The sequence below is a fragment of the Pteropus vampyrus genome, unplaced genomic scaffold (assembly GCF_000151845.1).
Source record: "Pteropus vampyrus isolate Shadow unplaced genomic scaffold, Pvam_2.0 Scaffold276, whole genome shotgun sequence".
In the NCBI taxonomy this organism is placed as follows: domain Eukaryota; kingdom Metazoa; phylum Chordata; class Mammalia; order Chiroptera; family Pteropodidae; genus Pteropus; species Pteropus vampyrus.
In genome coordinates, this window is record NW_011889057.1 from 270,114 (window position 1) to 294,152 (window position 24,039).

At 46.1% G+C, this 24,039-nt stretch overlaps 1 protein-coding gene across 2 annotated transcripts; it reads left to right on the forward strand.

Moving 5' to 3' along the window:
- The first annotated feature begins 2,329 nt into the window (after nt 1-2,329).
- On the forward strand, nt 2,330-24,039 carry MYO1A (myosin IA). 2 transcript variants are annotated; one of them, XM_011375632.2, is made up of 28 exons: nt 2,330-2,644; nt 4,459-4,592; nt 4,714-4,829; nt 5,088-5,182; nt 5,376-5,480; nt 5,685-5,731; nt 5,868-5,931; nt 6,133-6,231; nt 8,175-8,278; nt 8,405-8,552; nt 9,033-9,151; nt 9,231-9,317; nt 10,682-10,747; nt 10,874-10,978; nt 12,951-13,013; nt 13,205-13,405; nt 13,575-13,801; nt 14,156-14,356; nt 14,525-14,618; nt 15,097-15,246; nt 15,353-15,421; nt 15,873-15,947; nt 19,695-19,829; nt 22,250-22,356; nt 22,725-22,857; nt 22,968-23,120; nt 23,267-23,394; nt 23,684-24,039. In XM_011375632.2, the coding sequence occupies exons 2-28, from the start codon at nt 4,479-4,481 to the stop codon at nt 23,805-23,807; spliced, it is 3,129 nt and encodes a 1,042-aa protein (XP_011373934.1). In that variant the 5' UTR covers nt 2,330-2,644; nt 4,459-4,478; the 3' UTR covers nt 23,808-24,039. The 2 variants fall into 2 exon arrangements, with proteins under 2 accessions (XP_011373934.1, XP_023376517.1); XM_023520749.1 differs by lacking the exons at nt 2,330-2,644; nt 4,459-4,592; nt 5,088-5,182 and having other exon boundaries at nt 4,754-4,829.

The window sequence follows — 24,039 nt, forward strand, 5'->3', positions numbered from 1 at the left end:
TTTAACATTCATAGGAAGTATCTGGGGAGCTTGTTAAAATGCAGGCTTTTGGTTCAATAAGTCTGAGTTGGGGCCCAAGATTCTGCATTTCTAATAAACCACCAGGTGATTCAGATGCTGCTGGTCTGTGGATCTCCCTTTGAATAATAGCAAGAACTTAAAGCACTTAGCTTATTGCCTGGTACATAGTAAGTACTCGATCAATGTTGTTACTGACACCAGATAATTTGCAAGAGTCAAGAAGACCCTCTACCACCAAATATCTTTATCGTATCTGAAAAATTCTGTGTTTTTAATGTGTAACATCTTTTAAAAACTGAATACCCTTGGGAGGACTAATGAATGTGAATTGGTTTAATCCGATTGCTGGCCTCCCAACTCTCAGAAATCAGAACTAAATAATTTAGATTTTTTTTTTTGCCAGATTTGTCGAAGTATAATTGACGTATAATAAAATTCTTCAGTTTTAAATTTGCTGTTTTGACAAATGTAGACAATTGTGTAACCACCACCATAATCATGGTATAGAACATTTCTATCACTCTAAAAAGTTCCCTCAGGCCCCTAAATGAACTAGAAATTTTCTTGGGGGCAAAGAAGAAGGGGATTTCAGAGTCAGACTGGAGGAGGACCAGTAAGCTCCAGTTGCTTCAGTTTTGCCTGGTAACCAGGAGATCATAATCCTGCACCACCCCCATGCCTTCTCCCCACCTCAGGAATGCCTTGACAGATCTTGGAATCCCAGCTGACTTGGATGTGCATTTCATACCTTATTAATTGAGAGTGGCCCACTCTCATTCCAGTTAGCCTGGAACTTCCCTGGTTTTAGCACTCAAATTTCTATGTCCAGAGGACTCATCTCAGGTCCCGGACAAACCAGGACTGTTGGTCACCCTAGCTGTGATGTTTATGCCATTGTTTATGCCATTCTAAGCTTGAGGTTGCCATCTCATTTTGGAGTCAATTCTTTTGTGGGCACATAATAGGCACTCAATAAATGAGTGAATGGATAGACACAGATAAACCCCAGTTGTAGGCAGCTGTAGATTCCTGGCGTAGGGAACAGGAGACCTGGGTTCTGGTCTCAACTCTTCCAGGTTTGCAGTGATGTGATCCTGGGAAAGTGGTTTTTTACTCTAGGTCTATTTGTTTCCTCCACTGTAAAAGAGGCGATCTGTTGTCATTTCTGCCTCTGACACTGTGATACTGCTCTACCTGTATATAGGATTATGTTCTGATGTCATGTCCACTTAGCCTTTTCTCTTTTCCTTTCCTTTTCCCCCCTTCGTATATATATAGTAGATCAATAAATTATGTAAGGGCAGGTTGATAATGGAATTGCTGATAGGCCAAGCTTATGCAGAGTGCTTCTGCAAAGCAATAGAGTTTGGACCTTGAACCAAGCAGCCGTGACTGGGAATCGACAAATCAAGTCTCGGTTTTCAGCAAAGTGTCTGTAATTACTTAATTTGCTGTTTGTGATGCCTGGGAGGGAGGATGGTGGGCAGAAGGAGTCTGCTGTTTAGGAATTTTCTTAGGTAGATGAGGGGGTACCCTGGAAAATAGGATTTTATAAGCTTCTTGTCTATCGAAGGCAGATATTTCCAACTGGGCTAGTGCCCAGGAAACAGCATCTCAGGGGCTTATTCAGTATCCTAGCACAAAAGAAGGATTAAAATGAGAAATACCAGGATTTGGGCTGGAACCTATGGTGAACAGGGTCAAGAAGCTGCATTCTGTTTCCGGTTCTGCTACAGGCTGTCTGCGGAACTATGGGCATATTGTGTAACCTCTCTGAGCCTTGATGTTTGCCCCTACTTTTTCTTTTTAATGGAGTACCTGCACTGCCTACCTCACAGGGCAGTGTGATTCAATGCGATGATGATACAGGTGGGATTTCAATGAAACTGATGCATATATAAGTGTTGTGTTATTACTAACTTTAGTCTTTAGATTTGTATGATAGGGTCTGATTCATGGTGGGAGGGAAGTGAAGAATTTGGGGATATTGTCTGCTTAGTTCTTCAAATAATGTCATTGACACCCCCAGACTTTCAATAAAGTAGGAAGTATAGTTTTGAGGGATGTACTGATTCTTCTTTAGGAAGATACCCAAGCCTGCCTTCCTCCTTGACAAATTCCTGACTTTTTGGAAAAGCTTGTCCTTGGCTTTAAATTCAGCCCCTGCTCTCATTTCCAAATTTTGGGGGTAATGGAGCAAGAACTCTACGTTAGCTGTTCAGCCAAGGCCAGCCAGATACCCTTTACTACCTAGAGGGCATTTTCTCCTGTGACCAAATGTCTCCCTCTAGGGATTCATGCCTGTGAAGGGTTAAGTGAGCCACACCCTCACCAGGAACAGCTTCGAACTTTGTGCTGAGCAGCAGTCTCTGGCCTCTCCTGGCTTGACTGACAGGGAACCGTGGCTAGAGGAGGCAGCACAGAGGAAGGTCAGAAGAGTGGACACTGGCAAGAGGAAGGCGATCTCTTTTCTGGCTTCTCTGACACCATGGACAGCTCCTGTTAACAAAGTCATCTCTCCACCTTTGGGGCCTGGACATCCTATGACCCCTCCCTATCAAATTGGGATTTTATCCATCATTCTTCAAGGGACAGTGAAGTTACTCCCTAGTTCCAGTGTTGGGTGAGTGTTGTCCTGACCTGTCGCTGCTCTTCTTTTTACATCTTGGAGTACCTCTTGGGGGTCTGCTTCCTTTTCCCCTTCCCTACCTCCAACCAATCACATTCTCACTTTCCTCAAATCCAAATCCAAAGATGATGCTTTCTCCCAGCCCTGTTTCTGTTTCCCGTCCTTACCTGCCAAGTTACTTAACAACTTAACTTTAAAAAAAAAAAAAAAAACCTGGAAAATGCGAGATAATAATAGTACCTAGTTCATGGGGATATTGTAAGCATTAGATGAATGAATATATGTAAAATATTTAGAGCCCTATCTGGCTTGTGGTAATTACTACATGATTGCTAGAGATTGCTATTTCAGTGTTACTGCTCCCTCCACGTGTGTTCCAGGAAGTGACAAGTGCTTTCTTTTTCTGAAGCTTTCGGAAAGTAGAGTAAAGGGAGAAGGCAGCCCATGTCCCCTTTTTGCCTCCTCTTTCCTAATTTTTAACTGCCACACATGGTTGTGGGACCAACTCTGTTCTGAGTCTCTGCCCCTTCCACCAGTCTCCAAGTAGCTTCTTCTGTATATACTTAGTTACAGGACCTCTAGTCAGCTAGACTTCAGGCAATTCTCAATGATGGTTGTTCCATAGTTTGATTGTAATTTTGATGTGGTCATGAGAGGAGACAAGCACAGCATTTACCTACTCTGCCATCTTGACTGGAATTTTGCCCCACCTACCATTCCTGCTTCCTTCCCCTGCCCCACCCGGGTTCAGCAGTACAGGAGAAGAGGACGATATGGCTGTTTTATTCCTGTTAGGGAGTGGCATTGACCATTGTACTGATAATTCTGTCCTGTACCAGGCCACCTCACCTACTCAGTCCCACAGGAAAGACTGGGGAGGGCTAGGCTTCCACCTTATGGAATACCTGCCATGTGTCTTCTGCGTGGGGCTGGGCCCCACAATGCTCTCTGCCCTTTTAACTCTGCTCCTCCTTGACCATTCCCACCAGCTACTAAAAATCTGGGTGTGTCCTTCTGGGGCAAAGTCCCTGTCAGGTTACAAGAATGGGTATAAAAGCTGGAAGCAGAAAAATAGGAACAAAAATGTAGGCACATCCAGAGGTCTCAACAGCTACTTGTTTGTTGGGAAACAAATCTCACTTTCATTTTCTTTGAGGTATTCCAATCTTTTATGGAGGAACTCCTGCCTCTGCCCTCAAACTTATCACCTCATCTGTCCCCATTTAAAAAATGAATCTCAGTGTATCAATGAAAGAGGAGGAGAGAACGCTGAAATGGGCATGAGTGGATTGAGTGACCGAAATAGGAGCTGTGGGAGGTAGGGAGTTGAGAAGGAGAACTGGGGACAAATGGTCAGGGAGTCTGGACCCTGGCCAAGGCCTCAGTGTAGGAGCGGGGAGAGCTTTTGATGCCTGGCTGTGGCACAAAGTTTTGCTTGCCCTGTCCTCCCCAGCCTTCTTGCAAACACAACTGTGCTCCTCCAGCCACTACCTACGAGGTGCCTTCCTTACCCTGGTGGTCGGAGGCAGGTGGTCCTGTCCTACCTCTGCCCCAATCCAAGGAGCAGAGGATTCCCTCACCTCCCAATGAGTTTTCTGCAGCCTTCCACAGTTAGCTTAGGCTAGTGCAGAGACCTCTCCTAGGTTAGGGGCTTTCTCTAGGGCCAGGACTAGGAGAGAGGAAGGCTCTATTAGGTCCTTCTACCTTCCCCACTTCGGTTACTAGTCTCTAAAGCTGAACAGACATCAGCAAACTGCCCGCCTTACTCCCAGGATCAATAGCCCTTCTGAACATGACTCTACTCCCAGGATCAGTAGTCATTCTGAACATGACTCTACGGGAAGATTCCGTGGGGGTGGAAGACCTTGTGCTCCTGGAACCCCTGGAGCAGGAGTCTCTGCTCAAGAACCTCAAGCTGCGCTATGAAAACAAAGAGATTTATGTGAGTGTGTATTGGTGCCCTTGACCATGGGTGTGTGGCTAGAGAGTTTACGTGCTCCCACTCCTTCTGCCCCCTGACCCTTACCCCCGCTCATTTCCTTCTCTTTCTTCTTCGGCTCCAGACCTACATTGGGAATGTCGTGGTCTCCATGAATCCCTACCAACAGCTGCCCATCTATGGCCCAGAGTTCATTGCCAAATACCAGGAGTATACCTTCTATGAGCTGAAGCCCCATATGTGAGTAGAGGGACCAAGGGATGGTGATGGATGTTCCTGACAATGAGACATCCTCATTTCCTCTAGCCTTTCTCCTGAAGGATGTTCTCCAGCTGCCCTTTCTTCTCCTGGTCCTCTAGAGGCCCCTTCCTAGGCCTGTCACTTGCCTCAATCTGGTCCAGATGTGGAGGGTGGGTGAATTTGGAGGCTGGGGATCAAGAGAAAGATGGTGTCTTGGACTGTCCCCACAGTAGTCATTACCCACTTCCTCCCCCCAAGCTATGCATTGGCAAATGTGGCATACCAGTCACTGAGGTACCGGGACCAAGACCAGTGTATCCTCATCACAGGCGAGAGTGGAGCCGGGAAGACTGGTGAGGCACCTGGCTGGGTGAATCACCACTGGAACTACCCCCTTGTTGCTTTCCAAGCCAAGCCTAGTCTTGTCCCTCCCCTGCCCCTGAAATTCCCTCTTGGTTTTTCTGACTCTGAGGAGTCCGAGGTGCTGGAATGAAGGAAGTTAAGGAGGGTGGTCTGGGGATCCATGTGAGGGCTTCTCTTGCACAGAGGCTAGCAAGCTGGTGATGTCTTATGTGGCGGCCGTCTGTGGGAAAGGGGAGCAGGTGAACGCTGTGAAGGAGCAACTGCTTCAGTCAAACCCAGTGCTGGAAGGTGAGAATTTTCCCCTCCCCTCCCTGCCATCCCCAGAGCCACTCATCCCTGGACTCTCTTCCCTGGTGCTCCAAAACCACTGTTCTCATTTAGCCTGAAAAAACTGAGATTGGCACAATGACTGGAAGACCTTCCTGCTTTTCCTTCTCTAGAGTCCCTCTTCTTCCCTCAGCCACCTCACTGCCCCTCTCCTCATCTCTGCAGCTTTTGGCAATGCCAAGACCATTCGCAACAACAATTCCTCTCGATTCGTGAGTGAACATCTCCCTGGGCCTGGGAGGAGAGGGTGTAGGGATTTGAGAGGGAGGAATGTGGCACAGACCCCTCCTGAACAGAGTGGTGAGAAGAGGAGGAAGCAAAGTCTCTCTCTCTCTCTGGTCTCTGAAGGGAAAATACATGGATATTGAATTTGACTTCAAGGGATCCCCCCTCGGTGGCGTCATCACAAACTGTACGTGTCTCCTCATTCTGCTTACCGCCTCTCTTTCCCACCTGCCCCACAGTGTCCCTTTCTGTTAATCTGCTACCGTAAGTAGGAGGAACATTAGACTACCAGACTTACCAACCACTAGGAACACCAGGGATGAGGCAGAATTGGAGGGAAGCTGAGAGATCTCCTAGACCCTCAGAACATTTTATAATTCTCTGCCAGATCTGCTGGAGAAATCCCGAGTGGTGAAGCAGCTCAAAGGAGAAAGGAATTTCCACATCTTCTATCAGCTACTGGCTGGAGCAGATACACAGCTGCTGAGTATGCACCTGCCCTGGAACATCTCCAACCTCCATTCAATCCTTTCTGGGCCCCTGAAGCCCTCTTCCCTTGAGACCCTCAGACTTCTTCCTGCTTTCCTCATTCTGAATCTCATCCACCATTGCTGGAAACAAATCCCATGACCTCTGTGTTCTCTTCCTTTTCTGGGGTTTTATTGCTAGGAATAAGCTTTACTTGCTTCTTCACTGCTCTTATTCCCCTGTCCTGCCTGGGTTATTTTTTTCCCCAAACTGGCTTCAAAAATGGAACACTCATTTGCATCCACCATCTTTTCCTGTCATCAACTTAAGGGACTTTATTGGTAGCTCTACATCTGCCTCACTCAGGACTCTTATTTTTGATTTCTTCTTTTTAGGTAGTTCTGTGTAGGTTTCACTCATTCACTCAATCGCTCATTCATTCATTCATTCATCAAACATCTCTTGAACACCCACTATGATTGAACATTGTGCTAGCCTCTAGGGATATAGAGTCGAGTAAGACATGGACTTTGTCCTTGAGGAGCTTTCAGTCTCCTAGGGATGGCAGATGTATGAACAAGTATAACTCAATACAGTGAAATCAGTGTCAATAGGCCCTTGCAGATGGCTATAGAAGCAGAAGGCATGGAGCACATTGCCTTCTCTTGAGGAAGAGCCCATCCCAGCTTGAATGCTATTGTACTGGCCCAGAGTGGCTCTGGGTGGGCATCACTGCAGGGTCTGGTGGGACTTGAGAGAGATCCTTTCAGAGTTTGCCTCCCATTCCCCCTTCTAGCTGTGAGCACTGTGAGTGTCTGTCCTCCAAAGACCTGTCCCTTTGATTTCTGGTTATTCTATGCCGGACTTGTATCCATCTCCTTTTTGCCTCTGGGAGATCTCTATGGTTCAAGAGCTCATCCTCCTTCCTGGCTTAATTGTCTTGGTTGTGTTTAATTTGTCTGAATCATAGGCACTAGTGTCTTGTTCTGGCTGATTCTGTCACTCATTGGTTTAAGTTGAGTCTGGGTGGGGCCACCCTAATGTCATCATCCCAGGGCATTTCTGACTCATTCTCCGTTTAGATGCCCTCCTTTAGCAAGCTTCAGTTTCAAAATTGGTGTCTCAGGGGAAGCTGCCATTAAATTCTAGTTTGAGAGACACTTCCTGATTCTCAAACCATTAGAACAACAGATAATTGATATCCTTAAAGCTCCATGATTAACCCACTCTTTCCCATCTCAGGTAAACGACTGACCATTCCCCTGATTCATTTTTTAAAAAGAAAAAGGTGCTGCATGCCAGCCAGGCGCACAGTATATGAAGATGAAAAACAGTCCCAACACAAGTTGTTTATCTGCGGGAGAGAGAAAAAAACAAACAAACCTAGCCTATGTGATTGGGGCTGGGCTAGAGATTCACCATGAGGGAACACAAGAGAGCCATTTGGCTCAGCCCCACGATGCCAGAGAAAACCTTCCAAAAGGGGGGGTGTCAGGACTGGGGAACATAGCACCTTTGTCAGTGCTTAGTGAACAGATGATGAATGCACCAACGAGACTGCGGGGTTGAGGCTGAGGCAGATGGGAGATATGTGCTCACTCTCTTTCCTCCCAGAGCCACAGAGACTTTAGCAAAGTGGAGGGTTCACGTATTTGTTTTTATTATTTAGAACCCTGAGGGTAGGGAGAAGAGTACAATGATGCTTTTCTTTCATAAAAGTTGGGGGAAAACACCAATAATCATGACCACCTAAACCCTAAATACCACTTAAAAATTGAGTCTGTTTTAGGAATTAATGATCCCAAAACAAAGGAGGCAAAGGAAGAACTTAAAACAAAACAAAAAAATGACTCCTTTGGATAAGCGAATGAGCGAACCTAGGGCAAGGGATATGAGGGTCAAAGCTGGAGGCTTCCAGAGGGCCCATGTACTACCTCTCTCCTTGCACGCTGGCCCTTCCAGAGGCTCTGAAGCTCGAGCAGGATACAAGTGGCTATGCCTATCTGAACCGGGAAGTGTCCATAGTAGATGGCATGGACGACGCCTCCAACTTCAAAGCTGTCCAGGTGGGTTCCCAAGGTGGGGTAGGCTTGGGCCCTTAGGCCATCCCCTGAGCCCAGGCTCTAGCTTGGAGAAGGGAGGCACTGGACTGGCACCACAGTTCAGCTTCTGATTTCTGCTTTCTCTCTAAGAGTGCAATGACTGTGATTGGGTTCTCGAAGGAGGAGATTCGATGGGTGCTAGAGGTGACAGCCATGGTGCTGAAGCTGGGGAACGTGGAGCTGTCAGATGAGATCCAGGCCAGTGGGATATCAGCAAGTGGCATCTGTGATGGGAAAGGTCTGCACCATCCTGCCAGAGCCCCCACCCAGCTCCCTGAATCTCCTACCATCTGTTCTTCCACGATCTCCGGCATAATCGACTTCACTCTGATTTAGTCCCACTTAGCCTACTCCTGAGTTCTTCCCCAAACATGCTCATTGAGAACTCCCAGTAAGCATATTGGAGTGAGGTTTTGAAGTTTGATAGACCTAGATTGTGGGACCTCTCCGAGCCTCAGCTGATATTTTGCAAAATGGCGACAATTACACCTATTTCAGGAGATTCTCATATTAACGTAGATACTGCATGCAAAGTTCCGAGAGCTCCCTTTTTTCCTCCCCAGAGCTTTCTCCAGAGCCATGTTCTGGATTGCTTCAAGGACTTCCCCAGGAAGACCCAGGGACACCAGTCTCCCAGCAATTTTACTTATTAGCCCTTCTTCCCTCCCCTGAGAGAAAGCCCTCTCTCAGGCCATGTTGTATTTCCTCATCACTCCAGGTGTTCAGGAGATTGGGGAAATGGTGGGTTTGAATTCAGAGGAATTAGAGAGAGCTTTGTGCTCCAGGACCATGGAAACTGCTAAAGAAAAGGTGGTCACTGCATTGAATGTCATCCAGGTAAGGGGCCTTAAGGAAGGGGCTGATTCGAAGTCTTTTCTGTGAGTGCCACACTAACCAACTTGGCCCCACCTTGTAGGCTCAGTATGCTCGGGATGCTCTGGCTAAGAACATCTATAGCCGCCTCTTCAGCTGGATAGTGAATCGAATCAACGAGAGTATCAAGGTGAGAGATTGCCCTCTTCCCTCAATACTCTCCTGCCTGCCCCGCTTCTCTTGCCATGGTCATCAGCCCTATACCTTGGGTTCTGAGATGAACAGAGTAATGGTGATGAGGGTAGCATACAGTTTTTTCTAAGAGTGTGCTGCTGTGGAAACATCACTGGTGTTTGAGTTTGACTATCTGATTCTGCTACTTACCACCAGTGTGGTCTTTCAGTTTCACAAAGATTCTGAACTTCAGTTTCCTGATTTGGAAAATGGGACATTAATGCCTACCTGCTTCACAAGTTTAGTGAGGCTCAGATAAAATTATGTACGTGATTACTATATAACCCAGCAATTCTGGGTTATATGTTCAAGCAAACCGAAAACAGATATCCACATAAAAACCTGTACACGAATGTTCACGGGGGCATTATTCATAAGAGTCAAAAAGTGGAAACAATCCAAATTTCCATCAACTGAGGAATGAATAAATAAAACGTGATGTATCCATACAATGGTATATTTTTTTGGCCATGAAAAGGAATTAAGTACTGATAAACACCCAACATGGATGAACCTTGAAAACGTTGAGTAAAAGAAGCCAAACATGAAAGGCCACGCACATTTTGTATGACTCCATTTATAAGAAATATCAAGAACAGGCAAATCCATAGACATGGGAAGTAGATTAGTAGTTACCAGAGGCTGAGGGGCGGGGTGGGGAGAGAGGGGAATAGGGAGGGACTATTAATGGGCATGGGTACAAGATTTCTTTTGGGGATGATGAAAATGCTCTGGAATAAGGTAGTGGTGATGGTTGTACACCACTGAATTGTATACTTTTAAAGGGTAAATTTTATGGTATATGAATTAGATCAAAATAGAGCTATTATTTAAAAATTATGTATATGACAATGCCATCAGTTTAGAAGCTATTACTGGAGGGTAAAGTGGGATTTGAATCTAAGTTTGGGTAAATGCTTAGTCCTTTTGAAATTTGATATTTTAATCTGTAAAATGGGAATAATCACTCCTTATAGGGTTATGATAGAATTAATAAAATAAGAACATGGAATTTTTTGTAAAATGCTCTACAAATATAAGAGACGATTATTTTAGTGAGAGGATTTCAAAGTCTTTCTAGTCATACCCTGGGAGCACCATGCTGGCATGTACTTGCATCTTCCCTTTTCTCCTTTCTTCTCTCTTTGCTTGTCCTCCAGCATATAGAGGATAAATAAAATCACAACAATTCCTTTCCAGCTTGGTCAAAGGTCACCCGAGTTCTATTTATCTCTTGCTCCAATCACATCCACTGTAGAAGGGCCTAGTCTGGTGTACAGAGGGGGCTTGTTCTCAGATTTGTCTTTTCCTCCTCTTCAGGTGGGCACTGAGGAGAAGAAGAAGGTAATGGGGGTTCTGGATATCTACGGCTTTGAAATATTAGAGGTAAGAGAGATTTGTCTAACCTCAATACCCTGCTTCCCTAGGGTTAGGGGCAGATGTGAGAGAGGGAGGTAGTGCTGAAAGGTAGGAAGCATTTTGATCTCTCTTTAACCTGTGTACCTTCCTCAGGATAATAGCTTTGAGCAATTTGTGATCAACTACTGCAATGAGAAGCTACAGCAGGTGTTCACAGAAATAACACTGAAAGAGGAGCAAGAGGAATATCAGAGAGAGGTAAGCTAAGACTTCTTCCTCCTTTTCCTCTCTTAAACGACTTCTCGGCACATGCCAGATCTTTCTCCTTGATCACAATTTCCTCTCAATCGTCCCCAGATGGGAACACAAAGGACAAAAGGTTTCCCTTGTACAACTGAACATTCTAGCATTACCAAGAAGCCCTAATTTTATGCTCTCCACCCCCTTAGTTCTCCATTTTCCCACTCCAGGCCAGGCAAGGAAGGAGGCAGATTGATGGAAGGGTGTGTATTGAGGGAGAGATTCCTGACAAGAGTGAAGTGACAGCTGTGCTTGGCCTACGGCTACTGTGAGCCAAATTTAGAAGGGACATTTCTCCTGGGCTTGGCGCCCTACCACATCCCTTTGTGTGCTCTTCTCTAATGTCTCAGAATCATTTGTCTCCTCCAGGCCCTGGCTGATCTCCCCTTATCCTCTTGTAGCACCCTGAACCCAGTCTTCCTCACCAGAAGTGCCCTATGGCTCAGAATTTCCACACTCCTTCTCCTGTTCAGCAAAACCCCTGTTCTCTATGGCTGGGTGTCAGAATGGCTATCTGATTGAGCTAATCTGCTGCAAAGTGTGAATGGCTGAGTCTCACTCATCAAAACCCTCCTAGGGATGCTCCCTGTGAGCTCCCGCATTCAGGCAATGAGGTCGTAATGTGTGGAAAAGCTTTTTTAGTTGTTCGTATGGTTTATTTTAAAAATTTAAATAATGAAATAGATAATACATCTCCATACTTCAAGATTCAAAAAGCTTAAGAAGGTGTATAAAGAAAGGTCTCTCTCTCACCCTGTCCCCGGCCTCCTGGTTCTCCCCCATCTAGAGGCATCTGAACAGGGCCTTCCTCCAGAAGTCTTTGATGTGTGATCAGACCAATCTGTAAATATATTTTTCCACAAAATTTATTCAAGTAGCAGTGAATACACTCTGTTCTATACCTTGTTTTCATAAATTAGCGAACTATCTTTTTGTATCAGTATATAAAGATGCTTTTTTACAGCGACCATAGCATTGTAAGGATATCATAATTCATTTAATCAGTTGGGGAAGGCATTTTTGGAATGAAGTGAGAGGGCAACTTTACTTAATTCTACTCTGCATTCTCTAAGGACCTGTAAGGGAGGAGGGAGAGAAAGTCTTGTTTTTCCAGTAACACCTGGGAATGAGCTGGGAGGTCTGGCCCTTGGGTAGGATTAGCAGCTATCCTGCCAGTAAACCTGATCCCCAGCAAATCCCTCAAGCTGAGAATGATTGTCTTTGGGTCTTTTGCTTCTCAACCATTTTTGCCTTTTTAAAAAATATATATCGTCCCAAGGTATTATGTAGATCAGTGATTCTTAAAGTGGTGTCCTGGACCAGCAGCATCACCATCCCCAGGGAACATGTTAGGATGCAAATTCCCAGGCCCTGTCCCACACCCGCTGAATCAGAAACTCGGGGGGTTGGGGCAGCAATCTGTGTTTTAACAAGCTCTCCAGGTACTTGCGATGCACACTGAAATTTGAGAATCACCAATGTAGGTCTTTGAAGATATAGCAAATTAAGTCGGTTGTTTGATGATAAACTTACTTATGTGCTTTGGTTCTTTAGTTCATTGCCAGAGTGGTGTGGCCGTTTGCCCTTCCACTTACTCAAGGATCCGCCCCCACCCCCACAGTGCCATAATCCCTACCTCAGTCTTCATCCAACACCTTACACTTCCCTCTTCACCCTACAGCACCTATAGGGCTCTCTGCATTGTCTCCCCCTCACCCTTGCTCTGTCTCTCCACCCACCCCACAAATTCTCTATCAACCTTGGAGGAATAGGGACATAAACAGAAACCACACCAAAAGGATTCCTCTGAACTATAGGGCTTTCTGATGGTCCTTTGTGGGGTGGGGGAAAGGGGACCTGGGTCTGGTGAGGTCTTTGAGGGCTTATTTTGTACCCACGCCCTGTAATTTGTCATGTCTCCCCTTGCCAGGGCATACTATGGGAAAAGGTGGACTACTTTGATAATGGCATTATCTGTAACCTTATTGAACACGTGAGTTATCCTTCTCTTATCTCCAGGACCTTCCCTGAATATCCTTCCCCTGTCCCTGTCTCCACCCACCCAACTCACTTGGTAAGCATGGTAGAGAAGGCAAGGGATGAGTGGGCAGAGGGGTGGCAGTGGGGATGTGGAAATCTTGGAGGATCAGGTCTAGGTCGAGCTGATCTCGTTCCCTTGGATAGAATCAGCGAGGTATCCTGGCCATGCTGGATGAGGAGTGCCTGCGGCCTGGGGTGGTCAGTGACTCCACCTTCCTAGCAAAGCTGAACCAGCTCTTCTCCAAGCATAGTCACTATGAGAGCAAAGTCACCCAGAACGCGCAGCGCCAGTATGACCACACCATGGGCCTCAGCTGCTTCCGAATCAGCCACTATGCGGGCAAGGTGATATGGCAGGCCTGGAGGGTCAAGACTAGGGCCTGAGCACAGGCTGAAGGCAATGGGGGAGGAATTGGGGTGAGATGCGAACAGGGAATACTTCACAATGAGACTGGGAGGGCCAAATGCTGGGACAAGGTCATGGGCTCTCCAGACAATAGCTGTTTTTCTACAGGTAATGTACAACGTGAACAGCTTCATTGACAAGAATAACGACCTACTCTTCCGGGACCTGTCCCAGGCCATGTGGAAGGCCCAGCATCCCCTCCTTCAGTCCTTGTTCCCTGAGGGTGATCCCAAACAGGCGTCTCTCAAACGCCCCCCAACTGCTGGGGCCCAGTTCAAGAATTCTGTGGCCATACTTATGAAGAACCTTTATTCCAAGAACCCCAATTACATCAGGTGATGTGCTAGGCACACAGAGGAACATGATACATACATGATGGCATGCGCAGGGTCCATGCACTGTAGAACAGGTCCACGTGTGTGGGGGTCTCTGGAATAAGGGTATCAGTGGCCCTTTCCTTATGGAAAACAGAGCCAGATGAGGAGATGAGAATCTTGTAGCAGGGAGAACATCAGATTTTGGTAGGGATCATACAATAATGAGTGAAACTGGAATGGCCAATGTCTCCACTTCCTCTGAAATTTTTCATCTAAGGGGAATATATGCAGAATGGGGGTGTAGAAACCAGGAGGGTTACACTGGCAAAGATGAAGCTTCTGAAGCCGGTGCCTTGCCTCATCTCCCACCAGGTGTATAAAGCCCAATGAGCATCAGCAGCGAGGTCAGTTTTCCTCGGAGCTGGTGGCAGTCCAGGTTCAGTACCTGGGACTGCTAGAGAACGTGCGGGTACGACGTGCAGGCTATGCCTTCCGCCAGGGGTACAGGCCCTTTCTGGAAAGGTACCGATTGCTGAGCCGGAGCACTTGGCCTCAGTGGAATGGAGGAGACAGGTAAGACTCAGTGGGGGAGAGGGAACATCTATGAGGGGGGGAAGAGACTCTGAAGTCTTCTTGTTCAAGCTCTGAACTCTTCTTCCATTGTGAAAGAGGTTAGGGAAAAGGGGGAGATGGCCCTCCCCTGTGTTGCCTCTCAGCAGCTTTCTCCATCTGCTCCTGTAGGGAGGGGATCGAGAAGGTCCTGGAGGAGCTGAACATACACTCAGAGGAGGTAGCCTTTGGGAAGACAAAGATCTTCATTAGAAGCCCCAAGACTGTGAGTTGGAGAGTGCACCTGTGCTTGGCAGATGTGCTAGGTGGAAGAGTGGAGAGCTCATCTGAGTGAGAGGCTGGGTGGGGAAGGAAGCACTTGTAATGTGGACTAGATAGTGGAAGAGGAAGTCTTCTCACTGTGGGGACCAAATCCTTGGGTTCCCACCCTGTCCTGAGCCCTGGGAGTCAGGTGTGCCTGCATGGCCCTCTCTGAGCGCCTCTGCCTGAAGCAGGACTCCTTGAGGGCCGGGGCAATGTGCTGCTCGCGTCTGAGTTTCCAAATCCTAGCAAAGTGCCTACTACAGTTAGAGTTCAGTGGATGGTTGTTAAATGAATGAATGAATAAATGAATGAACTAAGACGATAAAGGAATGCTTGAATAAAACACTGGCAGGGGAGCCTCTGGTGCCATGGGGTACAGGAGCAGAGAGCGCTACTCCTCTAGGCCAGCATCTCCATTCTAACCTTCCACCTCTCCACAGCTTTTCTACCTGGAAGAGCAGAGGCACCTTAGAATCCACCAGCTGGTCACACTCATACAGAAGATATACCGAGGCTGGCGCAGCCGCACCTACTACCAGCTGATGCGCAAGAGTCAGATCCTCATTTCCTCTTGGTTTCGGGGCAACATGGTACCAGTTACCCCTAAAGTCCCACCCCCTCACTCTAATAGAGTGGGAAATGGGAGAGGTGGTTCAGGAGATGGAGTTTTTCTAATGGGCTCATTGTTTTCTACAGCAAAAGAAACGCTATGGAAAGATAAAGGCGTCGATATTGCTGATCCAGGCTTTTGTGAGAGGGTGGAAGGTAATGGGGAAGGGGAGAGAGGTTGCTTCCCCACATGTAGTTCCTTCTCCCAAATGGTTCCTCCTGTATCGTTCCAGCTGCTGTGGGGGGAAAAGCATTAGAAAGCAAGTCCTGCCTACACCCAGGACATACCTCAGTGCGATGGCACATCTGTATCTAGGCGTGTTTCGGGGCCCGCTCCGTGTGTGTCTGAGAGTTGTGGATATGTGTTGGGGAGATCTGTATATATGCCTGGGTGTGTCTCTGACTTCGCAGCAGAGCTCTGCCATCTGTTTGGAGTGTCCTCACTGCCAACTTGTCTGACTTTATTTCTTCAGGTACAGTCTCAGCTCTTTATCTTACTCTGTTTGTGTGGTTGAGAGAAAGCAGAACTTCTTCAAGGTCTACCTTCTATCTTCTGGGTCTAACTGTCTATCTTTACTTTAGCTCCTTTCTTGTATGTCCCTGCCAGGCCCGCAAGGATTATCGAAAATACTTCCGGTCAGGGGCTGCCCTCACCTTGACAAATTTCATCTACAAGAGCATGGTAAGTGGTGGGTATTGAGGGTGGAAGAGGGGGGTTGAAGAGGAAGGGACAGGTTTGGAAGAAACAGATGTGGGGTTTGAGAAGATGTGACTCCAAGCTTTCCCCTAAGACCTTCCTTGACCTGCATGTACTTAATTAAGTCCTAGGAGAAGAAGAGGTGGGACAGGGAGCAGACCCTCCCCAGTGCCTTGGGGCCCAGGAGCACAATAAGAGCACATTTTGGCTTCAGTAGACACTATGAGCAACCCTGTGGTAGGAGGGGTTCCCAGCATGCCTACCCACTGGTCCATGGTGAATAGACCTGAGAAGAGTCTGGGGCTGGGTGATTAAGAACATTTGAAGGGGCTGAGCCTCACTGAAGAGCAGAGTGAGGACATATATAGCGTTAACTAACCCAACATTCCGAGGCCCCTTCTATCTCTTCTGAAACTGTAGCAGGCAAGTCTGAAATTAAATCTCAGGAAGGCTCTTAATTCTGGAGGACTCAGGTCAGAGAGGGCAGGAAGAAGCCAGGACCAGGCCTGGACATTCAAACTATTGGCAGTTTCCAGTCAGAGGAAAACAGGGACGGAGACGGGTGATTTCCAGAGACAGCCATTTGATAGCAATGATGCTTCTGAGAGGTGTTGGAGGGAAATCAGACAGAGAGGGAGCAGCACTTCCAGTGAAGCCTTGGAAAGGCCAGAGAAAAGGAGGAAGAAAGAGAGGTCTTGGACAGGGGGCTGGGATAAATGAGAATTCCCCTCTGCTGATTTGATATTTGACCCATTGTTAGGATAATAACTGTGCTCTTTCAGACCCAAGACACATTCATTGGAACTCTTCTTTGTTGTCAGAGAGGCTGGATCTGTTGGCCAGTTGGAGAAATGGGGACTCTGGGCCTCTCCACTGACTCCCTGAGCCTTCACTGTGTCCTCCTCCCCGCTCCCCAGGGAAGCTCTATTTTCCTAGGCCTCTTCTGTTGTCTGGCTTCTCCTCAGCTGGCTCCAGGGTGTCTGCCTTCTCAGAGTTCCTGCCCTCTTGCTGCATAACTGCATACCTGAGACCTGCAATCTGATTTTGCTCTTAGCTCACGACTTGCCCCTCTTCCACCCCCTCTTCCACCGTTTCTTTCACATGAATATTATCAGGCATCTGCTGAGTATCACCCCAGGAGAGGCTGGGTTTAGAACAACATTTCACTAAGTCATACCCCCTACAGAAGGATGCATGCAGGGAGCCACGAGGCATCGATTCCCCTAGTGTTTCTGATTAGTAGATATATTGTCATTGCCTTCCCTATAACTTATACTAATACCTACTGTTTTTTGAATACTTAATGATGCACTAAGCCCTTTATATGCATTAACTCTAATGCTTTCAATAACCCTGTGAGGTAGGCCCTTTTCTTTCCCTCATTTTATAGGTAAAAACTAAGGCTCAGAGAGGTTGAATAACCTGCTAGGAGTTCTACAGCTGGTAAGTGGTAGAGCTGGGATACAGACTATTTGACTCCAGAGTTTTAACCACTGTCTTAAGACTGCTCACCCCTCTTCTCCCAATAGAGGCCTGAACAACCCAGGCATACATGGCCCTGGTTGCCCTGGGGGCAGGAGGGGTGCATAGGGAAAGGCAGAACTTTACAGATCTAGAAAAAACAATCAAAAAACGAAAACCCTTAGAGGCTCAACATCAGTTGGAACATGGGGTGTTATGGGAGATGCTTAGGAGTGTTTACTGAATTAAATCAAAGCTAGACCAAGGACTTGAGACTCTGGAGTGATTAAACCAAGTGCACTAGGTCTTTGTAGTGGAAGATGCAAAGAGCTTGGATAGTTCCTGGGGCAATATACTGAGTGCTCTGCCTTTTTCTATTTTAATTTTTTTTTTTATCCTAATGTCTTAGAAAAAGTTTTCATGAAAATTCCCAAAATTTGGAAGTGCTCAAGATCAAGTCATTTTCTATACCTTTAATAATTCTATCCCATAAATAAACAGGGTGCTGGGTATTCCCTGGTATATAAAGACTTAGGAGTCCTAGTGCTAGATTGGGGGAGACGAAACAGTCAGATGCCATGGGTGAAACTTGATTGGATCCTGGAACAGGAAAAATAACAAAGCTAAAAAGGATATTTTTAGAAGTTTATAAAGGGCATTAGGAGAAATTTGAGTATGCATTGCTGTTGAATGAGTGTGTCTAGTTAATGTTAATTTTCTTAGATGTAGTGATGGAATTATGATTGTGTAGGAGGATGTCTCAATTCTTAGGAGGTACATGCTTAAGTTTTAGGGGACAACGTCATGATATCTGTAACCTACTTTAAGATGATATGGCAGTGAAGATTGGTATACGCGTGTGCATGTATGTATTTATATGTTTGTATGCATTTATATACAAGTGCGCATGTGTTAAAGGGCATGCCGATAGAGCAAGATGTTAACATCAGTTGATGAATTCAGGTGAGGGATATATGGTATACAGATGTTCATTGTAATGTTTTCAACTTTTATGCAAGTTTAAAAACTTTCAAAATAAGAAAATAAATTGTATTACATTTTTAAAAATCTTAAGTCAGATTATGTCACCCTTCCCCTTAAAACCCTCTAATGGTGTTACATTTCACTCCTAATAAAAGCCTATGGCCTTACCACAGCCTACAAGGCCCTTCATGATCTGTTCTTGACCAACCATCTCTCTGATCTTCTCTCCTCTTGCTCAATTTAGTCCAGTCACACTGGCTTTCTTTCTATTTCTGGAATATGCTAGCACTCATTCCGGTCTCAAGGCCTGCTTTTTTGCATCATAACATATATAATTATCTGGCATTACATTGTATATGTTTATTTGCTTGTGGGTGATCTCCTTCCCCACCCCCAGTAGAATGTAACCTCAATGAGAATGAAGACTTTGTTTGCTCTGTTCACTGCTGTGTCTCCATCCTAGAACAGTGCCAGGTACAGAGCACACACTCAATAAATGTTGAATGGTGAAAAAATTCAAGACCTGGGAAACTGACTCCCAAGCACTCATTGTCTGGAAAAGGGAGAAGATTTCCATGGGAAAAACAGTAGTACAAAAACAGAAGTATTGACAAAATGCTAGGGGGCGCCAAAGAAAGGAGAGGCACCCTTGGCCCAGGGAATCTGGGAGGCTACGAGCTGTATCTGAAAGGATGGGTAGAATCTGGGCTGGCAGAGTTGAGCTGAGAGCAGCATGAGCTAAGGCACACAGAGTGGTTGGTAATAATGCATGGGCTGGGCAGAGGGCATGGCAAGGAGTCCTGTTTGGTTGGTGTGCCAGGGTAATGCAGAGGATCCCGTGACAAGAGGTTGGGCTCTAAGGAGAGGACTTTGAATGCCAGGTTGAGGTGTCGTGCTTGACTGATCAGAAAGGAAGGGAAATTTGGTTCTTGTCCAATAACAGACAGTGGCAGCCGGCTCTAGGCAACTGTCAGCTGAGAGAATAGGAAGATTAAGGAGCAAAATATTGAGGCCAGCTTTCATACTTGTTCCTCCCATATCACTACTCAGGGTAGAGGGTCTTTGCTTGGAATGAATCTTTCTCTCCCTTCAATCTCAAGCCCAGCCTCAAGCCTACACTTCATGCTGAAAGAGATCCAGGAGTTGACACCCTTCGTCTCCTTAGCTCTACCTGTTGCTTCTCACTATGGGTGGTCTTCCTCCATTTAAGTGGCAGGATCTGGGTGTGAGTTTGCTTATTGGGAGGTCTTTGTATCATTCAACTTAATTCTCCTGCTTCCAACAAAGGTACAAAAATTTCTACTGGGGCTGAAGAACAACTTGCCGTCTACCAATATCTTGAACAAAGAGTGGCCAGCTGCCCCTTACAAGTACTTCAGCACAGCTAATCAGGAGCTACAGCAGCTCTTCTACCAGTGGAAGGTGAGTGGGGCTTAGGGCAGCCTCTCCTGGTGCCCAGGCACCTCCCCTCTCATTTGTGTTTCTGTTCTCTGCCCTCTGATTTTCCTCTTCTGCATCTTCCACTTTTTTCTCTTTTTAATTTATTTTTATTTTATTTGTTTATTTATTTATTTGGCGACATTGGTTAACAAAATCCAGTAAGTTTCAGGCATACAATTTAACAGTAAGGCATATATACATATTGAATTGTATGTTCCCATCCCATATTTAGATTTTTTCCTGTCACAACATATGTAACCCCTTTTACCCCATCTACCTCCCTCCTCCCCGCCCACCACATCCTCTAGTGACCACTAGTCTATTGTCCATGTCCATGAGTCTCTGTTTGTTTGTCCTGTTCGTTTGTTGCTTTTAGGTTTACATCCCATGTATAAGTGATATCATGTGGTTTTCAACTTTTTCTGTCTGGCTTATTTCGCTTAGCATGATTATCTCGAGGTCTATCCATGTTGTTGCAAATGGCAGTATTTCACCTCTTCTTATGGCTGAGTAATATCCCATTGTATATATGTACCACAGCTTCTTTAGCCAATCATCTATCAAAGGACACTTTGGTTGCTTCCATGTCCCGGCCACCGTGAATAATGCTGCTATGAACATAGGTGTGCAAATATCTTTTCAGATATGAGATTTCAAGTCTTTGGGGTAAATACCCAGTAGAGGGATTGCTGGATCATATGGTAAATCAATTCTTGAGGAACTTCCATACTGTTTTCCATAGTGGTTGTACCAATTTGCAGCCCCACCAGCAGTGTGTGAGGGGTTCTTTTTCTCTGCATCCTCTGCAACATTTGTTATTACTTGTCCTGTTGATAACAGCCATTCTAACAGGTGTGAGATGACATCTCATTGTGGTTTTGATTTGCATTTCCCTAATAGCTAGGGATGTTGAGCATCTTTTCACATATTTGTTGGCCATTTGTATGTCTTCTTGGGAGAAGTGTCTGTTCAGGTCCCCTGCCCATTTTTTTATTGGATTGTTTGTTTTTTTTTGTTGTTATTGAGTCATATGAGTTCTTTGTATATTTTGGATATTAGGCCCTTATTGGAGGCATTGCTTGCAAATATATTTTCCCATTCGGATGGTTGTCTCTTTACCTTGTCGATAGTTTCTTTTGCTGTGCAGAAGCTTTTTAGTTTAATGTAGTCCCATTCATTTATCCCTTTCTCTTTTTTAAATTATAGTAAAATATACACAACAAAATTTACCATTTTAACTATTTTGAAGTACACAGTTTGGTGGCATTGAGCACATTCACATTGTTGTACAATGATCACCACCATCCATCTACATCTTTTTTTTTTCATCATCCGAGACTGAAACTCTGTACAGATTAAGCAATAATTCCCCATCCCCCTCACTACCAGCCCCTGGAACCTATAATCTCTATGAATTTGGCTGGAGTCATACTCCATTTAGCGACAGGGATATGTCCTGAGAAAGCATTGTTAGACAATTTTGTTGCTGTGTGACATCACCGAGTGCTCTTACACAAACCTGGATATAGCCTACGTATAGCCTACTACACACCTAGGCTGTACGGTATATCCTGCTCTTCCTGGTTAACAAACCTATACAGCATGTTACTGTATAAAACACCATGCAATTAAATCAAGGACAAGATAAAATGATGCAATCAAGAGATACAGTAAACGCGAGATGTGTTTGGCTGCTGCCAGCATAACATGACATACTGGTATACAGCAAACTTTTTTATGTAAGTAGAAAGAGTACACTCCAAAATAATGATAAAAAGTATAACCTAGTAAATAATAAACCCGTAATATAGTCATTTATTACCATTATCAAGAATTATTACTTTACATGATTACATGAGCTATACTTGTATATGACTGGCAGCACAGTAGGTTCGTTTACACCAGCAACATCACAAACACATGAGTGATGCGTGTGCTACAGTGTCATTAGGTGGTAGAAATTTCTCATTTCATTATAATTTTATGGGACCCACTGTCGTATATGCAGTTTGTCATTGACCGAAATGTTGTTGTGCCCATGACTATATTTTAGGTATCTCATATAAGTGAAACCATGCAATATTTGTCCTTTCATGTCTCACTTATTTCACTTAGCATAGTCTTCTGTTCAGGAAATACTTATTTAGCACCTGTCTCGAACTGGGGCTTGTATTGGATTGTTCTCATCCCCCTCCCCCAGCATCCCTCGGACCCCATCCTACTTCCCAACATTCTTTCGGCTCCTGCCCTCTGAAGTGTCTAGCGCCTGTCCTTTTCCCTCTGTCTCTCTTCTTCTCCAGTCCCTGCCACTCTCTTTCCATGTCTCAGAGTCCTCTCTACCTCCCTTCCCAGCCCTGCCTTCTTCCTCCATGATCATAGCTTCTGCCCTTCTCCACTCATAGTGCAAGAAATTCCGGGATCAGCTGTCCCCAAAGCAGGTGGAGATCCTGAGGGAGAAGCTCTGTGCCAGTGAACTATTCAAGGGCAAGAAGGCTGCATACCCGCCGAGGTGAGGGCCTCTCAGACCTTGCACGGTCAGTTTCAACAAGAGCAAAGAGAATATTCACCAGGTGGGATAGAGCAGTGGGTCTCAAACTTCATGGCAGGCTTGATAACACCCAGATTATTATACTCCCTCCTCAGAGTTTCTGATTCAGCAGGTCTGGAGGGCGTAGCCCAAGAATTTGCCTTTTTAACAGGTTCCCAGGGGTTACCAATGTTGATCCTGGACCGTGCTCTGGGAACCACTGTGATAGAGGATATGGTGGCGAATGGGGGAAGGGGCGTTAGGATGGGAACTCAGTGGAGGGAGGTGCAGGGCCTTGGGAGTCAGGGTAAGGACTTTGTCTCCACTGCATACTTTTTATGCATCCTCAGTGTTCCCATTCCATTCCGCGGTGACTACATTGGGCTGCAAGGAAACCCCAAGCTGCAGACTCTGAAAAGCAGCGAGGAAGGGCCTATCCTGGTGGCAGAGACTGTGCAGAAGATCAATCGTGGCAATGGCAAGGTGAAGGCCTGCGTTCTGAACTCTCCGCGCCTGATCCAGAGCCTAGGCTGCTGGCTGGAAGGGTGGGGCTTGATCCTGCCTTTCCTCACCCTTTCCTGTTTTGTCCCTAGACTTCTTCTCGAATTCTCCTCCTTACCAAAGAGCACATAATTCTCACAGATGCCAAGAAGTCCCAGGTCAAAACTGTCATTGGGCTGGACAGTGTGGCTGGGGTGTCAGTCACCAGCTTCAAGGATGGGCTTTTTGGCTTGCATCTGAATGAGGTATCAGAACTGGGTGGGGGCAGGACCTCAAACTAGAGAAGGTTATAGACATCATAGGGCTAGGGCAGACCGGAGGTAATGGGGACCAGACCTCTTATTCTAGGCCTTTGAAATCCCTTTCCTATTCTTTTTTTCCCCTTCTTAAGATTTCATCGGTGGGTTCCAAGGGGGACTTCCTGCTTGTCAGCGAGCATGTGGTTGAACTGCTGACCAAAATGTACCAGGCGGTGCTGGATACCACACAGAAGCAGCTTCCAGTCACTGTGGCTGAGCAGTAAGTCCATGAGCTGAGGCTGAGAAATGGCTTGGGGCAGACGACCAAGCTGTTGGTCCTTGTGACCACGAAAATTTGTGCAGTCAGAAAGTGAAGCATATTATGTTGGGGGTAGACTGAGAGAAGCTTCTTAGTCTCCTCACACAAGTTCTCTGGGGTCCTGAGTCTTCTGATATGGGGGGATGGAGGGATGTACTTGCCTCAGGAAGGGGAGGGGAAGCCATCATGAAGATATGGGAGTAGAGAATGCAGGCACTAGCTTTGCCTTTCTGTCTGTTCCCCGCTCCAGGTTCTCAGTGAGGTTCAAAGAGAGAAGTGTGGCTGTCAAGGTCATCCAGGGGCCTAAGGGTGGTGAGAACGGCAAGCTAAGCTGCAAGAAGAAGGGGAGTCGTGGCTTGGAAGTGACTGTCTAGTCTCTATAGTAAGAAAGTGGGGGCCAAATGCAGAGACTGCTGTTTCTTCCTCCTGGACCAGCACCAGCCCCACCCACCCACCCACCTATGAGGGAGAACCTCATGTCTAACCCCGCTGATCATGAGATGGCGCTTGGAGATTGAAGAACCCTTGAAGAGGACCTTTCTTCTAAACCTTCCCAGTCCTTTCTCCAAACTTAGCTTCCTCCCACCCTCAGCCTCTTTGCCCACT